Below are 24344 nucleotides of genomic sequence, written 5' to 3'. Positions count from 1 at the left end.
AATCACAAAATGTAAAAACCATATATTTGAAGAAATACACATTTCTAAGAGGTCAGTGTTATTAGCAATCCCTAATGTAGATATCAAAGTTTAATATTATTGTCTCACTTGAAGCCTCTCCAGCTTTAGAGACTTAATCCGCTCTTTACTACCACCCACTATACCTACATCTACACACGCATTCATCATCCCCACCCTCCATCTTCATCCTACAATTTCCTCAATGTCTCCAAAAGTAGGACAGGCTTGACGATTTGGTTTCATGTTTACAGATTGAATATCTGGACTGAACAAGAGGTAAAGTCACAAGTCATTTTCACAATATCTCACTTCTTCAGCCCTGTCACACAAGTTCTTGCTTTGATGGTATTTTTATCAGCTGCTTTGCACACATTTTCTCACTGTCAGATGGATTGATAGTGTGTGGCAGCTAAATGTGTACAAGTTAAATAAAGACGATCTGAATTGTATTACATTTTCTATACTTTGATCCTAGTAAAAGTAAAAAAAAAAAAGAGTCAGGCAGCCAGTTAAATGCTAAAATTAGCATGCTAACACGCGCACTATGACAACCTTCACGTCCATTTAGTGTGTTAGCATGTTTATATTTGTTAATTAGCAATAAAGATGAAGTGCAGCTGATGCAGATGGGAATGTAATTCGTTTTGCAGGTATTGATCATAAATCAAATTACTGGGTAAATTAAAATTTTGACCCCGCCTCCTAGAAATGATGTCTATATATATTAGTAAATATTTGCCAACATACTTATGGGTTGGATTATGTTCACAGGGATTTTTTTGAATGAATGAATGAATGAATGAAGCACTGCATTTATTTCCTATCACACATGGTTCTAAACTAAATTATAAGGGAACATAAAAGTAATCAGGATTCTTCCTCTGGGAACCATGAATATCTGTGGCAATCCATATAACAGATAATGAGATACTTCACAGGATAAGTGAAAACTTTGACCTGCCAGTGTCAATAGGATTCATCTTCTGGAAACCATAAACATGTAATGGAAATCCATCCAATAATGTAGTTGTTGACATATTTCTAGTCTGTACAAAAATGGCAGACCAAACAACAGACTAAGAGACCAACACTGGCATCCCTACAGCCATGCCACTAGCATGGTTAAAAATGCATACTGGTATACTAAAAAAACATTTCTCAATTTAACCAGTGGGACAATCATTGAGAAGGTATGGTATGTTAAATGACACTTACGCATAGAAAATTGCATTGTACTGCATTCAACTTGGTTTCATTGTTTTCCTAAACGTAATCTACGGATAAGAAAAATCGGATTTGAGAAGATTGTGCAAATTGAGCCCCCTCACTGTGACTCTCGGCCTACTTGGCTGGCTGCTGTTGTAACTGTTGCAGACTCAAATATCGATCTGCTTTGCAATCAATCAAATGGTGAGTGCTTCACAGGGTCATAGGAGACACTAATATCTTTGACAGATGTGGATTTATGGCTGCATGTGTCTTTCTTGTCCTCCCATTTTCACTGCCCCTCATCTACTATTTCATCTCCTTTCCTGCCCCTTTTTCAGCATATTTTCAGCTGGTATCCCAGTGTGTTTGCTGTACTCCTTTTATGGAATGAAAAACTCTTGTATCTCTTTTTTCATTCATCCTTGTATCTCTCTCTCTCTCTTTGTCACTCCTCTGCATGCTGTCCCCTGTCTGCCCCCTATCTTTTTTGGATTCCTGCTGTCCATTCACGCCTCCATTCATCCCTCCTCCTCTTTCCATCATCTTTTCTTGTGTGAGGAGCTGCACTGTCCTGTCCTCTCTCCATTCATTCATCCCTCCTTCCCCCCGTGCTGATCTAAAGTCTATCCACACACAACCCCTCGCTCTCGTCAGAGCTGCCTGGAATTATTTACTGCTTAATGGCCTACAGCAGCTCACACCAGCCCAGCGGTGCTTTGCTTTATTTATCGATTTTCATTCCTTTTGTCTTAGTGTGTGTTTGTGTGTGTGTGTGTGTGTTTGTGCGTGTAATTGTGTGTGTGTGTGTGTGTGTGTGTGTGTGCATGTGTAGGAGAAGCACATAGCAAAAGATATATAAAGCCCAAGGACGTCCTGCACATTCGAACTGCTGGTGAAATGACCTGTGGATTGAAAGACTGATTGATTTGATGTTTGAAGGCTAATCGGCCGTTACAGGGCGATTCGTCTGCTGCCTCGACTTCTATCTGTTTATATGATGTGTGCATGAGCCCATATGTGCATGTGTGTGCATACACCACTGTGACCAGCACTCACTTATCTCCTACCGGTGACTGGTAATGAATTGTCTCTGAGCGGTGTGAGTTAACAAATCTTCTGTCCTGCTGGACCAACACTGGTTTATTTAAAAGGAAGAAAATCAAGTTGTATAACATTCCATTACATAAAAGGTATTTTGCATATGGTATTGATCTGTAGTGCTATTAATCATGTTTAAGATCATGTCTTTTAAATGGGCAATGCTGTCAGAATGGTTTTTCTTGCTTTTAGTGCGATGGTTGAAATAAGTCTATAGATCCAATTTTAACAGTTAGAAGGCTGATTTGTATCTTTCTCTTTTACATTTTATGATACTTACTATATGTATAAATTCAAATACTGACTATCTGTATATTGTCACATTTTGTTATTACAGTTTGAACCTTAAAACACTTGTTAAATCACAAGTTCCCACCACACCCAACTCCATATGCAGACTTCCACTGCAGGTTTGAAGACACTGACAGGAAGTTATAAAACCCTAAATCATGACTGAGTGCTAAACAGAAAATCTATCATAGTTAAATTAAGAACTTTTCACCCTCATAATTAAGTTGCTAAATATTCCACCAATTTATGTGTAATTTAATTTAAGTGTTTAATTGATTTCAGATTAGATCCATTGTTTAGTGATGCCTGAACATGGAATGGTTAAAATAGTTTATGGATGCACGTATTGATTTAAGTGAGTGTAATAATGACCTGATTTACTTTAATACAACAATTCAGTCCTTTGTTCTGATTTGAACCATTTTCTTTATACTTTTCAATTCAACCATCCATCCTTGACTGACTGCCACTCTAATAAAGGGTGAGAAGGGCTTTGAGATCCTCGTGTTAAAATGTTTATCATACACCAAATGCTCACGAACAATGCAAACTGTACTTATTTCAGCACCAGTTCCTGACCTTTCCAGGGTCCACTTGTGACCTCTCATCACAGGTTGTCGTTCAACCAAACCTAAGTGATTCTAACTTCTCATATTCTTACATTTAAATGATTTTAGGGACAGGAAGAGTTGAAACTATTTCATTAGAAAACAGAAGTATAGAAAGGGAGAGAAGTCAGAAAAAATATTCATAATATTATTCACCAGACATGTTTTTTTTTCTACCTTTCCCAAGCCGCAGGTTACACTAGGGGATAAGAAAGTCTTCTAAAGGTGGAAATTGACAAGTGCTTGAAATAAAATTTGATATACAAGTATGAGGGTTTTTTTTATGTTGTATCCCATTTTCACTTAAATCGTCATCACCTGTTTTGGATATCAAGTTAACCATAATTACTCCCAATTAACCGACCACAATGACCTGACAGTGACAATTCGAGCACTGTTGATCCGTGACTGAAGAAAGAAACAACTCATTAGAGTGCTCATCAGTAACCACACTGTAACTCTGTAGGAGCAGCCCTTCATGATCCGTCAGTCTATAGTAGCCTACTCCTTTGACTACTGATAACAGTGAAGATCCTACCACAATGGTTCGGGGAGAAAAAAACATCAGAAAAACAACACACTCTCTAAAGCTATTGTTATCATGATACTGTTTGAAGTGATGTTCACAGAGCACTGCGGCGTCTCAACCTCACTGCTCCCACTGTCCTTGGCTGTAGATGAGAGTCTCTACATTTCAATGTGTGAGTGTGTGTGTGTGTGTGTGTGTGTGTGTGTGTGTGTGTGGTCATTTTTACCAAAATGACAGATTACATAAATGAATAAAGATAATAGTCAAAATATGGTTGAGATGAAAAGCAGAGGTTCCTACATGGATGGCATCAGTGTCCCTCATACAGCACCTCCACAACCCCCTCCCTGTTGTGGTGATGATGATGATGATGATGGTGATATTGCCACCCCTACCATTGCATTTTCAGATCAATGAGAGAGAGAGAGAGAGAGAGAGAGGTCTGTGTATTTTCAGCCACACGCTGACAGCTGTGCAGTTACCCCACGTAGGTGCTCATATCCGGAGAGACACGGAGACAGAGAGGGAGAGAGGGGGAGAGAGGCTGACGTCCCTCCCTTTTTTTTGGCATTTTTTTTTTTTTGCTCTGCAGACTCGTGTGTGACATATCTGCTACCGGATTTCCCATTAACTTTAAAAAAAAAAAAAAAAAAATTTTATACACCATTTTCATTGTCGCATCCCTCTGTCCCTCGAGTCTTTGGAATGAACTGTTTTCCTGCCTGCGTCGTTTCCATGTCAGCATGGGAACTGCCGCGTCCAAGAGGAAGAATTTAAGAAACGATGCGATATCTTCTGTGGCAGCAAAAGTTAGGTGAGTGACACCCTGCAGCTCTCCGCCGTTACCAACTGATTTACAGCAGCCTCGGGAAGTCTTCGCGGGTATTTTAGCCTTCGCGTGCGAGCCGTGTGAAGTTAAAACGAGTGGCAGCTGTGTGTTTTTGATGAATTCAGTGCGCTATCCCGGCTACAGACAGCCGGCTCTCTGTGATGCGCAGAGAGGCTCTTTGCGCTTTCCGCACGTCCGCCGACTGTCCCGTCTAGCCCGGGGCGTGCGGCTGAGTGCTGTGTGCTTAAATTGCCCTTTTAATCTCTCCAAACTGCACCTGTAATGAGCAAATGTAGCCTGCCTGGACGGCTGCCCTGCGATTCCCCAATCCCCTTCTTTTATTAGGACTCAATGAGCTGGAAAAGGATATTTGCCTCTGGCCCGTCGGAGCTTTTACTGTTATTGTGAATGAAGCATCGTTGTGTAATGGAAGTCATGCAGATGCAAAGCAAAGGGATGCTATGACTCACGGTAACCCTGGTACACTTTCTCAGTTTGCCATCACCTAAAATAAACTATCATCATGTTAAAAAAAACAACAACATTTGATTTCTACTGTAATTCAAAACAGAAACGGCTTTCTGTCCGGCCGCATCGACCCGAGCGGCCGGACAGCGCGGCGATGAGGCTGCTGCCTTCACACCCCGGCGGGCAAATGATCCAGCTGTCAATTAATCAATCACAGCAATCGATTCGGTTGTTTTGCAGTGATCACCTATCACTGGTAGTTATTGGGGCAGTCACAGAGGACAGCGCCGGTGAGCGGCTGTTCATTTATTCAGCCTGGAAAAAGCAGTGGGACTCAGACTGTTTGGCCGGAGTCCAACCGGTTAAAAGCTGTTAACGACTCACTCGTAAGAGGCGCACAATGTATATGAGGCTGTATGGATTTTTTTTTTTTCCCTCAAATGGCCAGATCCGCATCCAGATGTTTTAGCATCATGCAGACACAGCAATATCTATATCCATCCTGTGCTGGCTTGCATGTCTATATAAGTGAGCTGAAGCTGCAGTTTGTTGAGGAGCACGTGTGGCTGTGTTCATATGTCTCTCTACACATGAAGTGCAGACATTGAGCCACGACCCCGAGTCAGATCCCATTGTAAATTCAGCGTTTCCGTGCTCCAGCAGTCTCCTCACAGCAGGCCCCGGTGTGTGATTTTGATTCAGTCAATGAATGACCTTGACTTGTGCGTGCAGACTCCAGCATCCCCCAGATGTGGGCTGATGTGCTATTACGTCATTTCTCTCACTGAATGTGTATGTGGTCCTTACTTGCATTACACCGCCTATACTTACAGGCTGGCATGTGTGCCGTCTTTGCAGAGTGTATATGTGTGTGTGTGTGTGTGTGTGTGTGTGTGTGTGTGTGTGTGTGTGTGTGTGTGTGTGTGTGTGTGTGTGCGCGCATGCCACCTTGAAAAGATGACGAAAATGTGATGCCCACAGAAAATGGAAAGTGGCTACAGTGCTGAGGAGTCTATACTGTAAATGTGTGATACTCACTCACTCACTTTTTGTTCACATCTACAATTGAACTACTGAAATACTGCATATCTTACACAACTGGTAACTACAGAGCATGCACACACACACACACACACATACACACACACTCTCTTATCGTCATCTGTCTCCCTCCCGTTCTCTTTCTCACACCAAGCAGAAAAGCTCAAACACACACATGCGAGTCAGAGTTTAATTTTTCAGAGTTAATGGCAGAATGGACCTCTCCTCCTGCAGCTGAATCACATCCAATATTCATCAGTCTTTCACCTGCACATGACCCCATGAATGTGGAAGCGAGCACTCATAAGTGGGTTCTCTCCATCTCTCCACCTCACACCCATAAACATTCAAACATATCTAAATGCATACAGTCAGGCATGTGTGCAGTGATTTGCTCTCTCCATTTCATCTGCTTATGCTCTTGTTTCCTCTCGTCTGTCTGAAGAGCCTGGGCTCTAAATGTTAGAGCCCTGTCTGCAGTGTCAGATGTATCATCTCTTTTCTTTGCCATTACAGATATTTATGTAGCAACTTAAATCTACACTAACAGATTTTACCTTTGAAACACAATTTCATTTTTTACGAGGATCCATATACTGTACATTCAGTACCTTTTGTGATCTGGTTTCATGTATGCCAGAATACACTAAATAGGTTGAGTGCACAACAGTGAAACAGTTGGAAACAACTACAATGAGTAGCTGCTCTCCCTCCCTCTCAGTGCAGCCTACTGAAAATCCTGCTGTACATCAGATCTGTTCAATCTCTCTCTCTAACCTTCCCTCTTTTGCATATACTTGACACACAAAAACGCACACTTTCACACACACTTATTGGGAATCTCAAAGGCAATTTACATTATGTGTTTGTGTCTATATGAAAGTATGAGTCATCTTCTTAACACTTCCAAGCATAGACTGGGACCAGTGACAGTAAACACATTTGTATTTAAACTCTTCAGTATTTACACACACAGACACACACACACACACACACACACCCACACTTTTGAATCAAGAAAACCTGACAATTCCTGTGCCTAACCACTTTATGCATAGCCTTAACCCTTACATTGACCATAATGCAATCCTTCTTCCGGCATCGACCATAGGCAGTACCAACCCAACACCATCCTTTCATTTAAACCAAATCATTTTTGAAATGTCCTCACTCTCATCGATTGGAAATCTCAAACATGCAACGAACCATAACCTTGTTTGTCATTCACAACTTTGTAATTTTATTCCCGTGCATAGACTTGCTCATAGACTGTGTGACACTTCAATCGTTTGGGAGAGCAATGTAAGTGCAATGAATACCACAAAGTGTCCGGAGGACAAACCTCATGGTGGCGCTACAGCGTCTGTACAAAAATGGTTGTTGGGCTATTCCAGTCTAGATTTAAGCATCGGACCAGCTGGCCGACCAACACTGCCATTCCAGGGCAATGCCATTATCCCCCCATCCATTCACTACCCATACCGCTCATCATTATCCGACACATCGAGACAAACAACCACTCATTCACACCCCGAAGGCAATATTAGAGGCAATGCCACTCGCATGAATTAAAAAACTTGTACACCTTATTTTGGAAAGCACCGTCAGACGACCTGTTTTGTCACTGAGGCATGAGGAGTAGCTCGAGGAGACCACGCAAATGTGAATGACCAGATCCATAGGATTACATACGAACAGTATGTAGGAAACACTAGAGAGACACAGGCTCCTTTGTACCTGGCTGTCGTGTGTGCCTGTGTCATCTTATGCATGCTTATGGATAGCTGGTTATGAAACAGGTCACACTCTCCCCTTGAGCAGCTCATGAGAAGTAGCGAGCAAGTGAGAGCGAGAAGAAAAGAGAGAGGAGAGATTACCTCCAAATTACACACCAGTATTCTGCGACATTGAGGGATAAAAGCAAATGCTTTGATCTCACTGTCAGCTGGAGAAGAGGGATGTGCTGCGGTTCGGCTGAAGGGCATCGGACAACGGCGTGCACAGAGGTGTGGGGGTGTGAAAGATGGCGTGAAAGATGAAAGGATTGGTTGTTATACTGACGCATGCAAATGAAATATTGTTTCTTCGTTTGTCCAGGACAGGTGCGACTGTATTTGACGTAGGCCTGCTGTCACTCTGTTCATGGGTTCAAGTGCTGTTACGTAATTGGTTGTTTTTTTGTGTGTGTGTTTTTATGCCGCCACGCCATTGACAGCTGTGGCCGGAGGCATTACGTTTTCAAGTTGTCCATCCATACGCCCGTCACACTCTTATGAACGTGATATCTCAGGAACGCCTTGAGGGATATGATAATTATGACAACAACAAAAAACAAAAAAACAATACCTTTTACTAAGTTCCTTCAGTCTTCACTACACATACTACATACTCAGATTCACTCAAGCTCAACAGAGGGAGACCGTTTTTTCCTTGTAAGTTCTGAGAATCCGATCACTCTTGGCTAAAATCCTACTTCATTGGGCTTTCTTATTTCCTTTTTTACTCATGCAATTTAAAAAATATACAGTATACGTGATATATTTCTAAGTAACATGTTGAGTATCGTCATTTGAGCTCATCCATCTCCCTCTCCATCTCTTTCCCTCCTCCTTAGTTGAATCAGAGAGTTTAATTCTTTGCCATAAATATGCCGAACGAGGCAGATTTAACTGAGTACAGTCTAAGTGATGATTAAGACTCCAACAGTGTTATCTGATTGTTTGCCTGTGTCTGTCTGCTATCGTGCGTATTCTTTATTCTCTGACGAAACAATATCGACTCAACTCTTCTCAGTTGCTGCAGAAATGTAGATGTTCAGATTTGATGAAGAACTTGTGATATGGTCAAAAGCTCCAGAGCAAGTGTGTAAGTGGACTTTGAGAGACAATTGTAGGGTCAGCTGCTGTTTCCAAGGTCATGAATGGACTGTCCGTGTATCTTTTTCCTTTTTTTCACGAAATACACTTTGAAAAGCCACAGCAGGAAAAGCACAGGGACAAATAATTAAAATAATGATGAATTCATATGTCCATGCCAGCTCACTGTCAAACTAGTAATGTTTCAATCCAAATTTAGCGCAATTTGAACAGAATTTCCAGATTATCAGCAACATAAAAATTGTGAATTAATGCACGTTTCCATCAACTAATGTTAAGTGAATATCAGGAGTTGGCTGCATGGAAACAAACAGTTGGTGGCGCTAATTCTCCAGTTGGGTTCCATGAAATCATTGCAGGGGAAGCTTTTACTCATACACCAACTCTTTCTTTACAATGTGTATAGACTTTAATTTCTGATGTTTTTTACTCATACATGACGCATGCCTGTCAAAAAGTCTGTGGAAAAGGCCAAGCATCCATTTAAAAGTTGTGTGTTAAATACGTCTAGACGACTGCAGAGAAACAAAAGAGTGCTGTGTTGTGTTAGTGTGTGTGTCTGAATCAGCTGCATCACTCAGTGCTCTATGTGGCTGGGGACGCTGCGGTGAGCCACTAGTGTACTGAAATTTTAATCAGCTCCCCGATCAGTTGCTTCGCTCCCACATGTCCCATAATGCACCGCACTTTCAAGACTGCAATTAACATTCCAAAGTCCCTTCAGCCCTCAGCACGCGCAACAAGCCTCTCAACAGGTCCTCATCACTCCAGCTGTGCAGTTGTGTGTGTGTGTATGCACTTTGGTGTGTGCGACTGTAGGAAACCCAATTCAATTAGTCCATCTGAGAGGAGGATTTGATTAAAGAGCATTAAGAGTGAGGAATCTCTTTGCTTGGCAGCCCATTGTTTACAGTGGAGAGACACCCAAAGAGACATCAGCCCTGATGATATTCAGACCAGTGGGAACACTGCCAAGGGAGCGATGCCCTGTTTTCAGCCAGCTGAGCTGAGCTTGTCCTCAAAAGATATATGGTCACAGTGTTAAACAGAAACATAATCCACAGGGAAAAGACATGGGATGATTGGATATGGGTCAATAATGGAAATACAGTATGATGTAATATGTGTCTCTCTATGAGCACCGCTAAGTCAATTGATTAATCTCTGAGGATCCTGTGAGTCTTCAGGGTCCACTTTGTAGCCATGGAGATACTTTGCTGGTCAAAATTACATTTCAGGACAACAAGATTGTTTTATTTAATGATCATTGATCCCTTTCTTTTTTATTTGATTCATTATTACTATTTGACACAGAATGAATTGTGTGATGTGACAGAAGACATGACAAGACATGGACATGAACGGCTCTTTTGCTCTTGATGAGAATTTCTTCTAGTGGTAAGATTGTTATCGATGCCATTTCTTTGTTATATTCACGCATTTTACATGTACTTTACTTTCCCCAAGATGCAAAGCTAAAACTATTTTATCAAAGAGAAATGGACAAAATGCAGCGGAAAAAATAATAATAAGCAGTGGTGTAGTACCTGAGTACAGGACTTGGACTGACTCAAATCGTGATTTTCAGGACTCGTGACTTGACTTGGACTTGAACACTGATGACTTGGGCTCAGACTCGTGCATTGACTGAATTTGGACTCTGAAACTGCATCGGACGACTCAGACTTTTCTTTTTAGTTTCAGTGCATTCATGCTTGTGCTTGTGAGTGTATCTGTTTGGCTGTTTGCCACACACATAAATACTCAAAGTATATTTTATATATTACAATATATATAATAATACTAAGTAAACACAGTCTCAGAAAAATTTGTCAAATACAGGAACACAGATTAAATAATCAGTGTTATCATCACCATATTATCTATTTATCTAAATGTCCCATTGAAGTTAAGATTTTGATATTCTACATACATAAATACAAGTATTTTTTTGTTTGTTTAGCAAACTGTGGTTTGGGCGATTGGCGGCTATCCAAATGTTGGTGGACATTTTACATCTGTCAGAGCAAACCCAACCATGAAAAAAGTTTGGTTGAAGGGTATTCAACAACGTGGGTGTAAAAGCACCCATAAAAACAGGACGATCAGACAAAAAAGTCAAATAAGAAGCGGATAAAGCAGCACTGGAATAAGTCATAAAACTATTTCACTATCCTTTAATAAGCAGAAGAGTGAGAAGAAAAAAGGGCATGTTTACAGTTGTGTGATGTTCCCATCTATCAAGTATCTAGTTATGCATTGTTCCATCTAGATCCATTAAAAGAACTGAAGTGCTGAGGTGTGTCTTCCTGTTGTTGAGGATCTTTTTATGCATCTGCAGAGTGGTTAGTGGAGTTTGTGGCAGAATATGTTCCAGAAGTGGAGTGCGTGTAATTTTGTCTGACTCATTCAGCTTGTGAAATACTAAGTACGCTACAGTATCTATTGAAGTGTAGACCCAGACAAAAGGCGAAATACACTGATGTTCACTCTCGCTCGCTCACTCAATCACTCAGAGGGAACAAAACAAATGACATTACACCCATGGAAGTTAATGTAACAGGATTAGAGCTACTCTTGGAGTTTCGTTCTGTTTAACACATTGGACCGTACATTTTTCTTTTCAGCAACTGGTCAAAAACGACATGTTTGCGTTTCAAGTGAGAAAGCCCTCTAGGGGCTGTAGGATTTGTGAGTATCGTCACGGCAACATAACAAAAGGGAATGAAATTTTTTCCAACAGTGATTTGTGACGGTTTTGAAAGTACTGACAAATGATGTCCCGTTGATACGGACGTCAGATTAGAAAACGATAATGCGTCATCCTGAAGTGCCGTTTCAAACAACAATTCAGGAACTTCTTGTGTATCTGAGAGTGACAACTGTTCCAAAACTCTTGGTTGCTGTGCTCAAGGACACTGTGATATCTGAAAAGCACTGCATCCACCTGTGATGTTGTCAGGACACGTAACCTTCATGTAAGACAGAAGCAAACATGGACATTGTGAAATTGATAATGTTAATTTGGTAATTTCTTGTATTAAACGCTTGCAATAAGAATATTATTACGAACATATATCGATACTCTTTTGGAAAGTGTGCGAAACATCCCATCATAAAAATAATAGAGATACAAGGCATGGCAGAGTATATAACTGAAGCCTCAACAGTATGGTGTCTCAAGGGGGTATGTTTTCTTTGGTTCTCAAATCCCATTTCCCCACAAGCTCATGAACGCAACATGGGGGATAGTCGTCAAAACACACTCTAAGTTACAGTAGAGTGAAATGCATGGGGATGAAATGCTGCTTCAAAGACTGAAAATCAATCAAAAACCGTCTGTAGTAAAAACGTATGTGAAAGTTGCCTCTTTTCGGTTCGACCTATCCGTGTGTGCTTTTCTGATATGATCATCTACAAGACTATGATCACATGGTAAAACATTATTAATAATGGTTGCAAAAATCATTAACAGCATCAGTGTCAGTCAGTTTAAAGGCTATTCATGTAGCCTATTAAATGTATAATATTCATTATTTAAAAAGGTAAACCGTGCAAATTTAGATTATTCGGGAACATTACTTCAGACAGTAGCCCTCCACATTACTCTTTACCCTTAAGCTAGCTCTCTGTCTCAAAAACGCTGGTGACACCTGCTTTAAGGTTTAAGATTTATACTCTCACACAGCCAGTGTCCTCCACCTCTCCATCACTGTCAAAACACCTAATTTGATCTGATCTGAATCCAGGACAGAACTTGAACCTGTGCCAACCTTACTGCTCCCATTCGACTAGTGTGCTTACACTGTTTCACTCTAAAGTAACATAAAATTTTAATCTCTCAGCAACCTCCATAGGCAGAAAACTGCATATTTGATAGGGTAGATATCACACTTAATGAGCACCCTAAGGGGTTTAATGACACTAAGGGTTTTAGGGTTGAGCTGATTTTCAAAGATGCAGTTGCCCTGAAGACGAAACTGAATCTGTTGTCAGTTTTGTTTCTTACTTCTTCATCGTCTTGACTGTGCTCTCTCTGCCTCCGTTTCCTCAAGTTTACTCCACTTTTCATTTTTAATATGCCCCCATTTTATTTGTGCACTCCTTCTCAGCTCTGCTGTAATCACATCTCCCCTTCTCAGAAACTCCCCTCCCTAACTCATCTCTTTCGCCCAAAACCCCTGTCACATGTCTGAAAGCATGCGGGATGAATTTCAAATCTCCTTGTCAAGCTCTTCCTCTTCTTCTTCATTTTCACCTACGCTTAGGGTATCTCTTCCCCGCCACCTCACACACCGTGACGTGCTGTTGTGCTCGCATATCACGTATGGAGCGGGTGCAAAACAGCAACACGAGACGACACAGCAGAGACAGAGGTTTTGTTTAAAGGATGGATTGAGAAGCGTTTTGGTCCATTGGCTTCCAACTCAGTTTCCTCTCATGTATAATGGATGATGTGAGCCTCTTGAAACATTGTTTGGTGATTCTAATCAGAGAGCCTGGCCTGTTGAATAATAAAACAGGAGGGCAAAATGAACATGACTGAGGGACACCTGCTGATTAGAGTGCAGGCTGTATTTATCTCAACTGTCCTTAACAGGGGTTGTTGCTTGTTACATCACCGCATGTAGACACACACACACACACACACACACGCACTAAGACACAAAGGTTTCTTATCTTTTGGTTCTTCTGTCCTTTCTACAGAGACTCACGTGCATGCACATTCAACAGAAGAAGTAGAGGATTTCAGGGAAGAGGATGCAGCATACCAGAATTGCAGTGACATGCATGATGAGCTATTTTTAGAAGTATAGTGAAGGGAGCTGGACCGTGTCGCAGCACGTGCGGAGCTTCTCGGTCCTCAATAACACCCCCAAACTCTGAGGGAGTCTGGTTTACTTTGGCTGTGGTCTTCACCATTAGGAGTAAACAACAGAGGAGCTGAAGAGAATGACTGCAGGCACAGAGAAACATTTTCATTTGTACTTTACGCACTACAAAAAATATAAAATTTCAATGAATGTAAAAGCTCCAGTAAGCTGTATTTTCATGCAGTAATTTCCCAGTTTTACCTGAGGAAGTTCTGTAATTTTAAGTGTTACTTAATATCTTTGCAGCTCTAGCATAGCAATAAGAAACCCTCCTGAACTGAGGCACAAACTGTTTAGGGTAATAAGTGGTTGAGGTTAAATAAAAGCATGATCATTAGTGTAATGAACACTTCACCATAGTACACTCAAGCCATATGCACAAGGCTGACAACTGACCCTGGTTTATTTGGCGACACTCATGGTTACTGGCGGTAACAAAAAAAAGTGTGGTTTAACACTACAGCAACATCAGCAACTGTTTGCAGTGAAGCCAAATAAACTGACATTGTTTTAATAAAGAAGTCAATCAATTGTCCGCCTATTTTCATCACACCATGAGCAAGTGCGGTCTGATTTCATGCTGCGCACAGCAGCAGGACACAATACAATGACCTGATGAGGATTTGGATGCAGCTTGTCACCTGCAGCTCTTTATCTAATAGCCCACTGTGGCTGAACATGATACTGACAAGAAACTGGCACATACATTATCTTACCCAATGCTGTAACACAAGCAGAAACCCTGATTATTACAAGGAGGTTATGTTTTCACCTGTGTCTTTTTGTTTGTCAGCAGGATTACACAAAGAGTACTGAACCGATTTGCACTGAACTTTGTGGAGGGATGTCATGGGCCAACCTAACGAAGAACCCATTAAATTTTGGGGCAGATCCTGCTCATTTACTGTAAATTTGTATTTTTTTACTCTGAAATCTGATTTATGTTGTTTGACTTAGGCCTTGGTGGAGGTCTCGGCTCTCTGAGTGCTCATAGTTGTTAATTTTTGTCTTTTTTTGTCTTTCTAATGGGGGTCCACACTAGCCTCAATCCTCAAATTTGTTGAGTCTCACAGAAGGTCTCCACCACAACTTCATATTGATGATATGTGCATTCCCAAAGGAGCCGTCAGTTCTAAGCAGGTATAGTTAATAGGGCAGATTTTGAAGAGGTTAATGTAACTTATGTAAGAACATAATAGTTCCATTTATAGGACCTCCTCAGGTCAAACATGTCTCATCATAACTGTGCTGTTTTTAGAAGATGCAGTAGGTAAAATCTGCTTCGTTGAACTGTGTTGGAACTAAAATGAATAAATAAGAAAGTGAGCAGAAGAGAGAACGAACAACGGTGCGTCAGAACAGTGTTTGAAAAAAGTTGGTTTTTGCTGCACTCTGTGTGTGAGTTTATGCCTGGTGTGTTGGACAGGCTTTAATAATTGACAGAGCTGGCAGGAAGGAGGCGTACACCCACAGATTTCCCTGTATACAGGGGGTTCTGCTGCACAAATGTGTGTGTATCTGTGTGTGTATCTGTGTGTTTGTGTGTGTGTGTCAGCAGTAACCCCTGACATCGGCTGCATTAGGGAAACATAACCACCAGGAGCACAGGCTATTTTGCTGAATATACTGAAAGCTGTAAACACCTAATTGGCCCTTGATAGTGTAACTGCCACTGTGAACACATCAGGTTATTTTTTAGGATCACATCGATATGAACTCAGTAAATTATGCATAATGCTTTTTACACCAGATTTTTTAAAAACAAAACCCACTGATTCTTAACAGGGTCTGACAGTCTGCCTTTTCAAGTGGATCATTAGCGATGAACCAATTGAAATCTCAATGTTAAAAGTCTGTTTGCACAAAGTCAGTGTTCTGTAATGCAACACTACAGGGGTCCGTTGTTAAATAACACATGAACGCTGCAGTACTTCTTCTGAAAAGTACTAGAGGGAAAGTAGTAAGTCTCACAAAATGGAAATTACTGTTACCAGTGTCTCAAAATTATACTATAAAATACATATTATTATAGTAAATGTAATTTGTAATTTGTTAGACAATAAGGCACAGTCTCTTTCAGTCAGGTGGGGGAATGACAATCTCATCATGATCCTCACTGTAGGAGTGAATGCATATTAATAGCATAAAGTGTTAGCGTTACTCACATTTTCTCCTTTCTTCTCCTCTTATTCTTAATTACTATCATGAATCATTATTCCTAATAGTTATTGCTGCGGTACATTTCCTCTCAGTGAGTTTCCATCTTGACATTGAAAGCACGTGTTCAGAGTTATCGGTCTTTTTTTTTACTCTGTCTCTCTGCTCCTTTTCCACTCCTGTCACACACTGACTAGAGCAACAGAAGGAGGTCAGTGTCATTCAACCACGAGACCTCGGGCCATTTCATTAAAAGGGATAAGATATTGAGTTTTAGCTATATGTGGCTGGATGGTTGTCTTTGGAGTATTCCTCTTTTTAATTCTGTGTGTGAGTGGAAAAAAAAGGCAGAGAGAAAATAAAAATAAGCTAAGAACCAGATGCAGTGCTGAGGCTGTGGAGCTCACAACATCTATTTTCAGCACATCTCCAAGCAATCTCCTTCAGCTGCTGTCGGGGTTAAGTATTCTTCTAGACACAAAGACAAAGTATATACATCCACACATACATTCTGTGTGTGAAACAAGAAAATAAACATACTTATGGTCTGCTGGCAGCAAATACATCCACCAACACAAACTGAGGTCATCCTGAGAAATTAAGTCAGCCTAAAACAATCCTCTCCATCTCCTCTTGCTGTCTCGTACTCTGTCTTTCCCTCAGTCTGAGGCTGCCTGAAGTGTGGAGATAAAACAGCTGCATCTTAATCTGTGGGTGGCACAAGCCTACAAAGAAGGCAATTAGGTTTATAATTTACAATTCCCTTGCCCTTCTCTCCCCTTCCTCACTCACCCCTCCCTTCCACCCATGAATTAATGTCTTTATGTGTGTCGTGTGTGTGTGTCCCCACAGAGCAGCGCGAGCATTTGGAGAGAACCTGTCCCACACACACTCTGAAAACCGAAACGGATCAGGTCAGCGTCTCTGCCATCCTGTCATTTGTCCATCCCTCTATGCTGTTCTGCGTATTCCTGTGTGGTCTTTAATTCTTCCTCCACCTGCTTCACCTTATCCTCTGCTGACGTGCCAGGCTGCAATCATTAGTGTGTGACTACAACAACTGATAACCGAAGATGATGATATTATCCTCTGTGTCATCTACAAATTGACTTCTTCTTTTTCCTCTTTCTCTCTTTTCCTTGCTGCTTTAGCATCTTGGTTTGTATGTCGCATTCTCTGACATTCGTGTTTGTCTTTATCTCCGACATTCTAGCTCATCTTCTGTGTGACACCTTGGTGGGTCCTGACCCAGAGTCTCCAAGTGACAGGATTGGCCCTAACAACAACAACCACCTCCATCCCTGCACCAACGCAACCAAAGGCTGTGAGGACAAACCAAAGCCCAGCCTGGTGAAACAGCCACTGGGCTTGCTCCAGCCACCTCCGCCCTCCATCACCATTTCTACCAAGCCGACGCGGTTGTCCCTCGAGCGCAGCTTCTCAGCGGAGGAAGACCAGCAGAAGTGTGTCGAGTGCACCCTGCAGCCTGCCCGTGTGTACACCATCACTACCCAGCACGGATTGCTGATGAGCAGCGGCCGGGGCAGCAAGGAGAGCCTAGAACTGGACGTCCTGAAGGAGAAGTCGGGGAGTGGCGGGGTGGGATCCAGAGGTGGTTTGATCCAGCCCTCCACTTCCCCTTCCTCGACCTCTTCATCTCCAACACAGTACCACCACGCCAGCAGCAGCCGGGGCACCGGCAGCTGTGGAAGCAGCCACCACCACAGCAACCATCACCACGGTAACCATCACCACGGGAAACACGACCACCACGCCATCGCGGGCACCAACGCGCCCTCCAGCAGCGGAGGAAGTAGTGGGGCAACTGGAAGCAGCGGTAGCAACCAGCAGCAGCAGTCTCTAAACATGTCCGGGTCCCACTCCCATCATGGATCACACCACTCCCACCATCACCATCACCTGTCTCAGCCCCCGCTGCAGACCTCCGTCAGCGCCCACAACATCCGCAGCTGGGGCGATGGTGGAAAAGGGGAGGCGGAGTGCAGCGGGCTGGCCTGCGATTCGTGCAGTGGGGCCCCCTCGCGGAGCCAGGGTTCCCTGGACCTGGAGAGCGCTAGCCGAGAGGCAGGCAAGCAGCACAGACGCCTAGAGCGGATGTGGAGTGTGGACCGGGTGACTGGGATGGAGAGAGGTGAGAGGGCGGAGGACACAGAGGAAGGGAAAGGCGCTGAAATCCAAACAAGGGCGGGAGGGGGAAGCGGGGGCTGCACCTGAGGCCCTGTGGCTGGGACTGGATTGGTATCAGACCCGAGATGAAATAGCTTTTGACTACTTTTAATTGTTCACATGAGAAATACTCACGGTGAACATGCATGAGGGCACTGAGATCTAGCCATTTCTTTTTTTTATTGAACGTAAAGGATCTATTTAATCTTGCTTCCCCATTAGTCTACTGTTTGTGTCAGTTTAATTCTATTTATTTACAAGCAATATCTCAAGCCTCTTTTTTCTGTTTTAGCACCACTTCAGTGAAAAAAAAACAAAAACAAACTTCCTTCCACGTTTATTGTTATTGATATGCACCAAAACACCAAGGCAAATTCCTTGTACGTTGTAAAACCTACTTGGCAATAAACCAGATTCTGATTCAACCTTCAGTAAACATTTATTGAGGAATAACTAAGAAATGTAGTTTTTCATTTTAAGTTACTTTACTGTAATAAATCAGTCCAATTAAAATCACTCACACATAGATAAAACATACCTTAAAGGTGAGCTTGAATTACATTTAATTGTTTTGACACACTTTTTCAAATCTATATCTTCTCCGGTCTGGTGGGGATTGAGGGTTTGATGTTGGATGTGACGTGGTGGTCTGTAGTTCTGACTCTTCGTCTCCCCGTCTTTCTCCTCTGCTGTCTCTTCCTGTGTGTCTCCCTCTCTCCATTTGTGGAGCAGTGGACTGTGAAGTCGGTTTTGTGCTTTCATATTTCTTTATTAGGACATATGCCAATATGGCAGATATTTTCCCTTCACTTAACCTTGGTTTCAACAACTTTTTCTCTCTGATTGCAGAGGACACCAACTGGTTCCCCAAGGAAAACATGTTCTCCTTTCAAACTGCCACAACGACCATGCAGGCGTGAGTGTCCAACCTTACATATACACAAACATACATACAGGCACACAGTCACATTAATGGTGTATGACAGGTCAGACTTCTGTGTCCACAATCAAACTAAATGGACCATACCCGTGCTTTTGCATGTTTTAGACCATTAACTGTAAATTGCATTCTTTATATCATCGCCAAACATTCACTATAGGTTTTTAGATCGATTTCCTCCCTTCCAGAAAGCTATTGATTTTCAGTTCAGTAAGCCATAAAAAAAAATAAAAAAAAACCCTTAAGGCTTGCTCAAGGAGGACAGACCATCAAAGTGAATATTGTGTGAATTTTCTTTTTGGTTAAACAATCGATGCATGGGAAAGCAGAATTTGTTTTGAAAGCAGTTCTTGTTGGTGGATTGAAGGACCATTTGACACTTTTGACAATTTGTCATCATCACTTCCACAACATCCAAGTTTGACTGTTTAACATTAACATTTGATTTTCCATTAAATTTGTAATTCAAACACAGTGCTAAGTTGACAAGTTTCAAGTATCTGCAAGTTGATTTTGCGTAACCAATTATTCCCTAATTAGTAATCAAACCCAAAAATATACACTTGAAATTGCATGGCATTAATGTCAAATAGATGCAGTTTGTAACTCATGGGCTAAAACAAGCAAAATCAAGTCTTATACACATAAGACAGAGTATGTCTCTGTATGTGAGTGTGAATATGAGTGTGTGCTTTGGTATAAAAGTGCTTGTGAGCATGATTGCGACCTGAGCAGCTGTAAGACGTATCTAAACTGTCACAACCACTTCACATCAAAACGTACACTCTCCAGCAGTCTCCTCCAATCGGTTTCTGCCTGACTTTCATTTTCGTTTGATCCCTTTTTAAATGTAAAATTTGCCCTTTCACCTTTCATCTTGTCTTAGATGTTTGTTAGACAATGTTCAGAGCGCAAAGTCAGACTCGGTCAATATAAAAGCGGATGTTCATTTGGCTCATTAAAGACGCACAGAGCAGGAACAATTATGTGATGTTATGAGTTTACATTTATTCATGGAGGTCACAGAACGACACACCCTGTCTCATTACGCCTCTGCCAGTTCCTTCCTCACAGTTTCTTGGACTCATTGCACACTGGTGTCTAAACTGTGTTTTTTTCTCTCTCTGTCTTCTTCCATGGTAATTAATCTTGGGACACTCAAACAGGATATCGTGAGTATTTTTCCCTGCCTGCTTTCTCTTTTTTTTCTTAGCTCGCTTACCTCTTGTCCATAACTGCTGTCCCTTAACTTAATGTCTACCATTTAACCTTCATCCTTGGGCTGGGTGTTTGAGTAACAGCAGAAGACACACTAATCACAGCAAGACAGATAAAGGGACTTTACAGTATAGAGGTCTGTGTATATGTGTTTGTGTGTGGATGGATAGGTAATTGTGAGTTGTTTGCAAGAAGTTGCAACTTGTCTTTTCTGCTGGCTTATACTAACCACGACTGCAAATATAATGCTCTTACTGATATCGTAAAACCTGTGTTTGAAAGAAAAGTATGTTTTTCAAGAATCATTTTCTGATTGACAGTTATGGCTCAGGTAGAAGCTTACTCAGCACAAATAATGTCTTAAATTCAAGTAAAAAAATAAAAATAAAAAAAGGGGGAAAAATTGAGTGACAGGATGTTCATGAAACATCAGGGATAAATTCCAGTGTAATCCACTGCAGCTGAGCAAGTCTGCCAAGCTCAAGTCAGGAAAATGTCCGTCTGTGTGTTGGCTGGCCTAAACCCTGTCAGCTCACATCCAGCTAGCCCCTCTGTCAGTTTGACACACACACACACACACACACACACACACTTATATGGGACAATCATTAACATCATGTATTCTCTAGCCCTTTACCCAAACAATCGAATGCCTAACCCTAACCCTGACCTAAACCCAATTGTAACCTTAACCCTAAAATGAAATCTTAGCCTTCAAATGTCCCACAAAATGTCCTCACTTACCAAAAATGCCTTCCAAGGTCCTCACAAGGTGGCTTTTACAAACACACACACGCGCACACACACACACACACACACACACACACACACACACACACACACACACACACACACACACACACACACACACACACACACACACACACAATACGGCGAACACAGCAATAAATAGTTTGGCCCTTTAAGATTTTTGTGGCAGTCATGTTTGTGCTCTAATCTCACTCCACAGACAGCACTAATTATCACTAAATCTGTGCTGGCTGACTTTAGCCATGTTTGGCACTGACTGTGGCTCTGGAGGGATTTATCAAAAGCAAGTATTTATAGTGCCAACATGTGATCCTTGGTGGCCTCTGGTAAAACTATTTTATCAGCTGTAGTTAAAATGAAATCAGTTATCAGTCAGTTTTCAGCCATCTATTCAATAAGTCTGATGAAACCTTGGTAGATACGTATGCAGTATATGAAATTTGTTGCATGCAAATCGCTAACTTCTGTATAGTTGGTTGAGCAATCAGATGAATGCTAACATTGATAACACTACTAGTGTATCGCCAAGCCAAACCTTGACATTTCATACTGCACACCCCCTGCTCCAACCACACCTTGCCTAACTAAACTCAGCTAACCCTAGCTGCTCTTCAAACCTGATGGTTTCCAAGTTCTCTTTATTCTGTTGACAGAGCTAACCACTGCCTACTAGCTCAAAATAAAGTTTTGGGGCTTATTCAAATTTTATTTACAATCATTAAGGGATTAGTCTGGTGATATTCTATATTTGTTCTTAATGTAGTCAAATCAAATCACAGAAAGACCAAACCAACAATGAATTGAACCTACTGACAAGTTTTGTCTGTGTAGCCATAACCTGATAGAGCTCATTCCTCTGTGCCATAGAGCTCCACTATTGTAGAACAACACTGAGAGACCACTTTACTGTACTTATGCACAACAGTGATATGAGCTAACGCTAGCACAACATACCCATAATGACAATGCTATGGCTAACTAAGCTGATATTCAGCAGGTACAATGTTGACCATGTTTATTGATGTTTGTTGCCTTAGTTCATCATTAATATTGAAGTTATTTGGTCACAAACCAAAAGAACAAATTCAAATTTGTACTGGCAGACTAGACGACTGACATCACCTGCTACAGTCACACTGCTGGCATAACTAAAGTATTCAACACAGGCTGCATCAATGAGCCATGCCATTACTCTGGGTAACATCTTCTTCCATTATGATGAGAAAAGGTACTGTAATGCACTATTTACTCTTGTTTGAATACTTACTTTGGTCATTCATATAGGCTATGAAGCCCTGCTGTCTCAGGTGCTTATGTAAACTTTTCTGAAGCTGAAACTATATTTGTGACAAGTTTTTAAAAATGCATGCCTTCAGTTCGCACAACAGGGCTTGAGGCTAAGTGCCACAGACTGGGAAGGGAAGTTTTGATAGATGAACTAATGCATTGGTTTTGGTCTTTTTATGGGATTTGTTCAAACTGAGAAAAATACAGAATAAGATCTTTTTTTTCATTATAGGGAAATGTTGTTTTGGGGGAATTTTACTAGCTATTTTTACTCTATATTATTTAGAGTCTAAGTACCCACTGTGGGGTATCGCTGAAGACACAAATCATTATCATTATGTTACTATGGTTGGAGATGCTCTATCTCTAGCTCTGCCTCTGTTAATGGACAAATATTAATCAGCTTCACAGGATTGTTGGGTCACACCAACAATCCTGGGTTAACGACAGTGAAGTCTGCTAAAGACATCACCACGCGTTGAAAGTGATGCATTTCACACCATGTTTGTACTTTGACACATGAAGGTCCAGCATGAACCCAGTGGAATCACTTTCTTCTGGCAAGTTTGACAGTGGCTGACTGGAATGAATGGGGGGCAACAACTTTGCCCTCTTTGCCATTTACATCTTGCAAGTGGATTCTAGCTTTATGTACGTATCCATGAAAACTGAACACCAGGCTGTCAATCGGATGTATCAAACCCACAGCATTGGAGAATATGCACGTTTTAGAGTGGAGCTCCTAATTGAGCCCACAGACCTCCAGATGCTAAATTAAGCTAGTGTAAGCTCACAACTCAACATATCTTTGAGCTCAACGCGAGGATATAAAACAAGTATCCATGACCGATTCTGGGAAAGGATGAAGAATTATAAAAATTCCCCAAAAACACACTATCCCTTTAAGACTTACAACTCAAGTGGAACGACTGAAAAGACACATTAGGTCATGAGATCATAGGTTTCTATTGTAAAATGGATTATTTCACATGCAGAGTGGCACATTTGTTGCAGGGATGAACAGAAAAGACGATTTGAGCTGGTGATGTGATTTGACTTTCTGGTCTTTATAAGTCAAAGCTAGCTGCTGCCTACCTACAACAGCCTCCCCCTTCACAGCCAAATAACCCTGCAGCTAAAAGCCCTGGCATCAGCTTCCCTGCACTGTCCTACCCCTCGCTACGCCAGCATTCTCCCTCTCTCATCCCTTTAATACTGTGCCACGTCCTGGCAGGGCTTTCCGGGGATTTGTGCAGAGAAAAAGGAGAGAGAGGGAGCAGGATTCGGCAGAAGTCATCCAGAGGTACGAAGCGTCCCCTGCCAGGCTGTGCTTTGCTTGACGGCAGTTCAAGCTCGTTTCTGGCTACAGCTCCGTCGTCACTTATTTACAGCCGTGTCTAATCTGACTAAGCCAAAGAATCAGAACGTGGCACTTGAAGGTGTGAGGACGTCAGCAGCATTCAATAGGAGTGAAAAGGATCTGCTTACTCGATACCCTGCTACAGTGCCCCAATTTCTAGGGCAGATTTGTACTGCCAACCACGGTGAAGTGGATTTTTACTCCTAGACAAAACTGACAAAGATCAAAATGGGTACATACTGTACGGATAGTTAAAAAAGCTTTAAAAAAAAAAAAAAAAAAAAAAGATAACTGTGCTCATATTGGTTGATAAGTCACACCCAATCTGTACAAACGAAGCCATTGGAAACACAGAGTGAGATTCTGTAACACTTGTAGTAATGACATCAGTGACGAATTCAGAAACCATCCCACTCAGGCCCAGATGTCCTGTCACACAGAGGCAGATGGTCGATGTGACAACATGCAGTACATCTCATTTCCTTTGGCATCTCAGTGTCATCCAACTGCAGCGTCAACATTATTAATGTCGCGTGTTACTCAAAATATGAACCTTTGGGGGAAAAAAACAGAAGAACAA

The 24344-nt window shown here is 41.7% G+C and overlaps 1 protein-coding gene across 1 annotated transcript in view; it reads left to right on the top strand.

Annotated features, from left to right (window-relative positions):
• The first annotated feature begins 4238 nt into the window (after positions 1–4238).
• nsmfa (NMDA receptor synaptonuclear signaling and neuronal migration factor a) overlaps positions 4239–24344 on the top strand; it is a 41663-nt gene continuing 21557 nt past the window's right edge. Inside the window, 4 exon segments of the mRNA XM_056404348.1 lie at positions 4239–4570; positions 16854–16915; positions 17215–18153; positions 19038–19110. Of these exon segments, the coding sequence (XP_056260323.1) occupies positions 4500–4570; positions 16854–16915; positions 17215–18153; positions 19038–19110 (1145 nt within the window). The 5' untranslated portion in view covers positions 4239–4499.

This window comes from Seriola aureovittata, chromosome 18 (assembly GCF_021018895.1).
Source record: "Seriola aureovittata isolate HTS-2021-v1 ecotype China chromosome 18, ASM2101889v1, whole genome shotgun sequence".
NCBI classification, from domain to species: domain Eukaryota; kingdom Metazoa; phylum Chordata; class Actinopteri; order Carangiformes; family Carangidae; genus Seriola; species Seriola aureovittata.
This window is presented reverse-complemented; position numbering and strand designations above follow the sequence as displayed.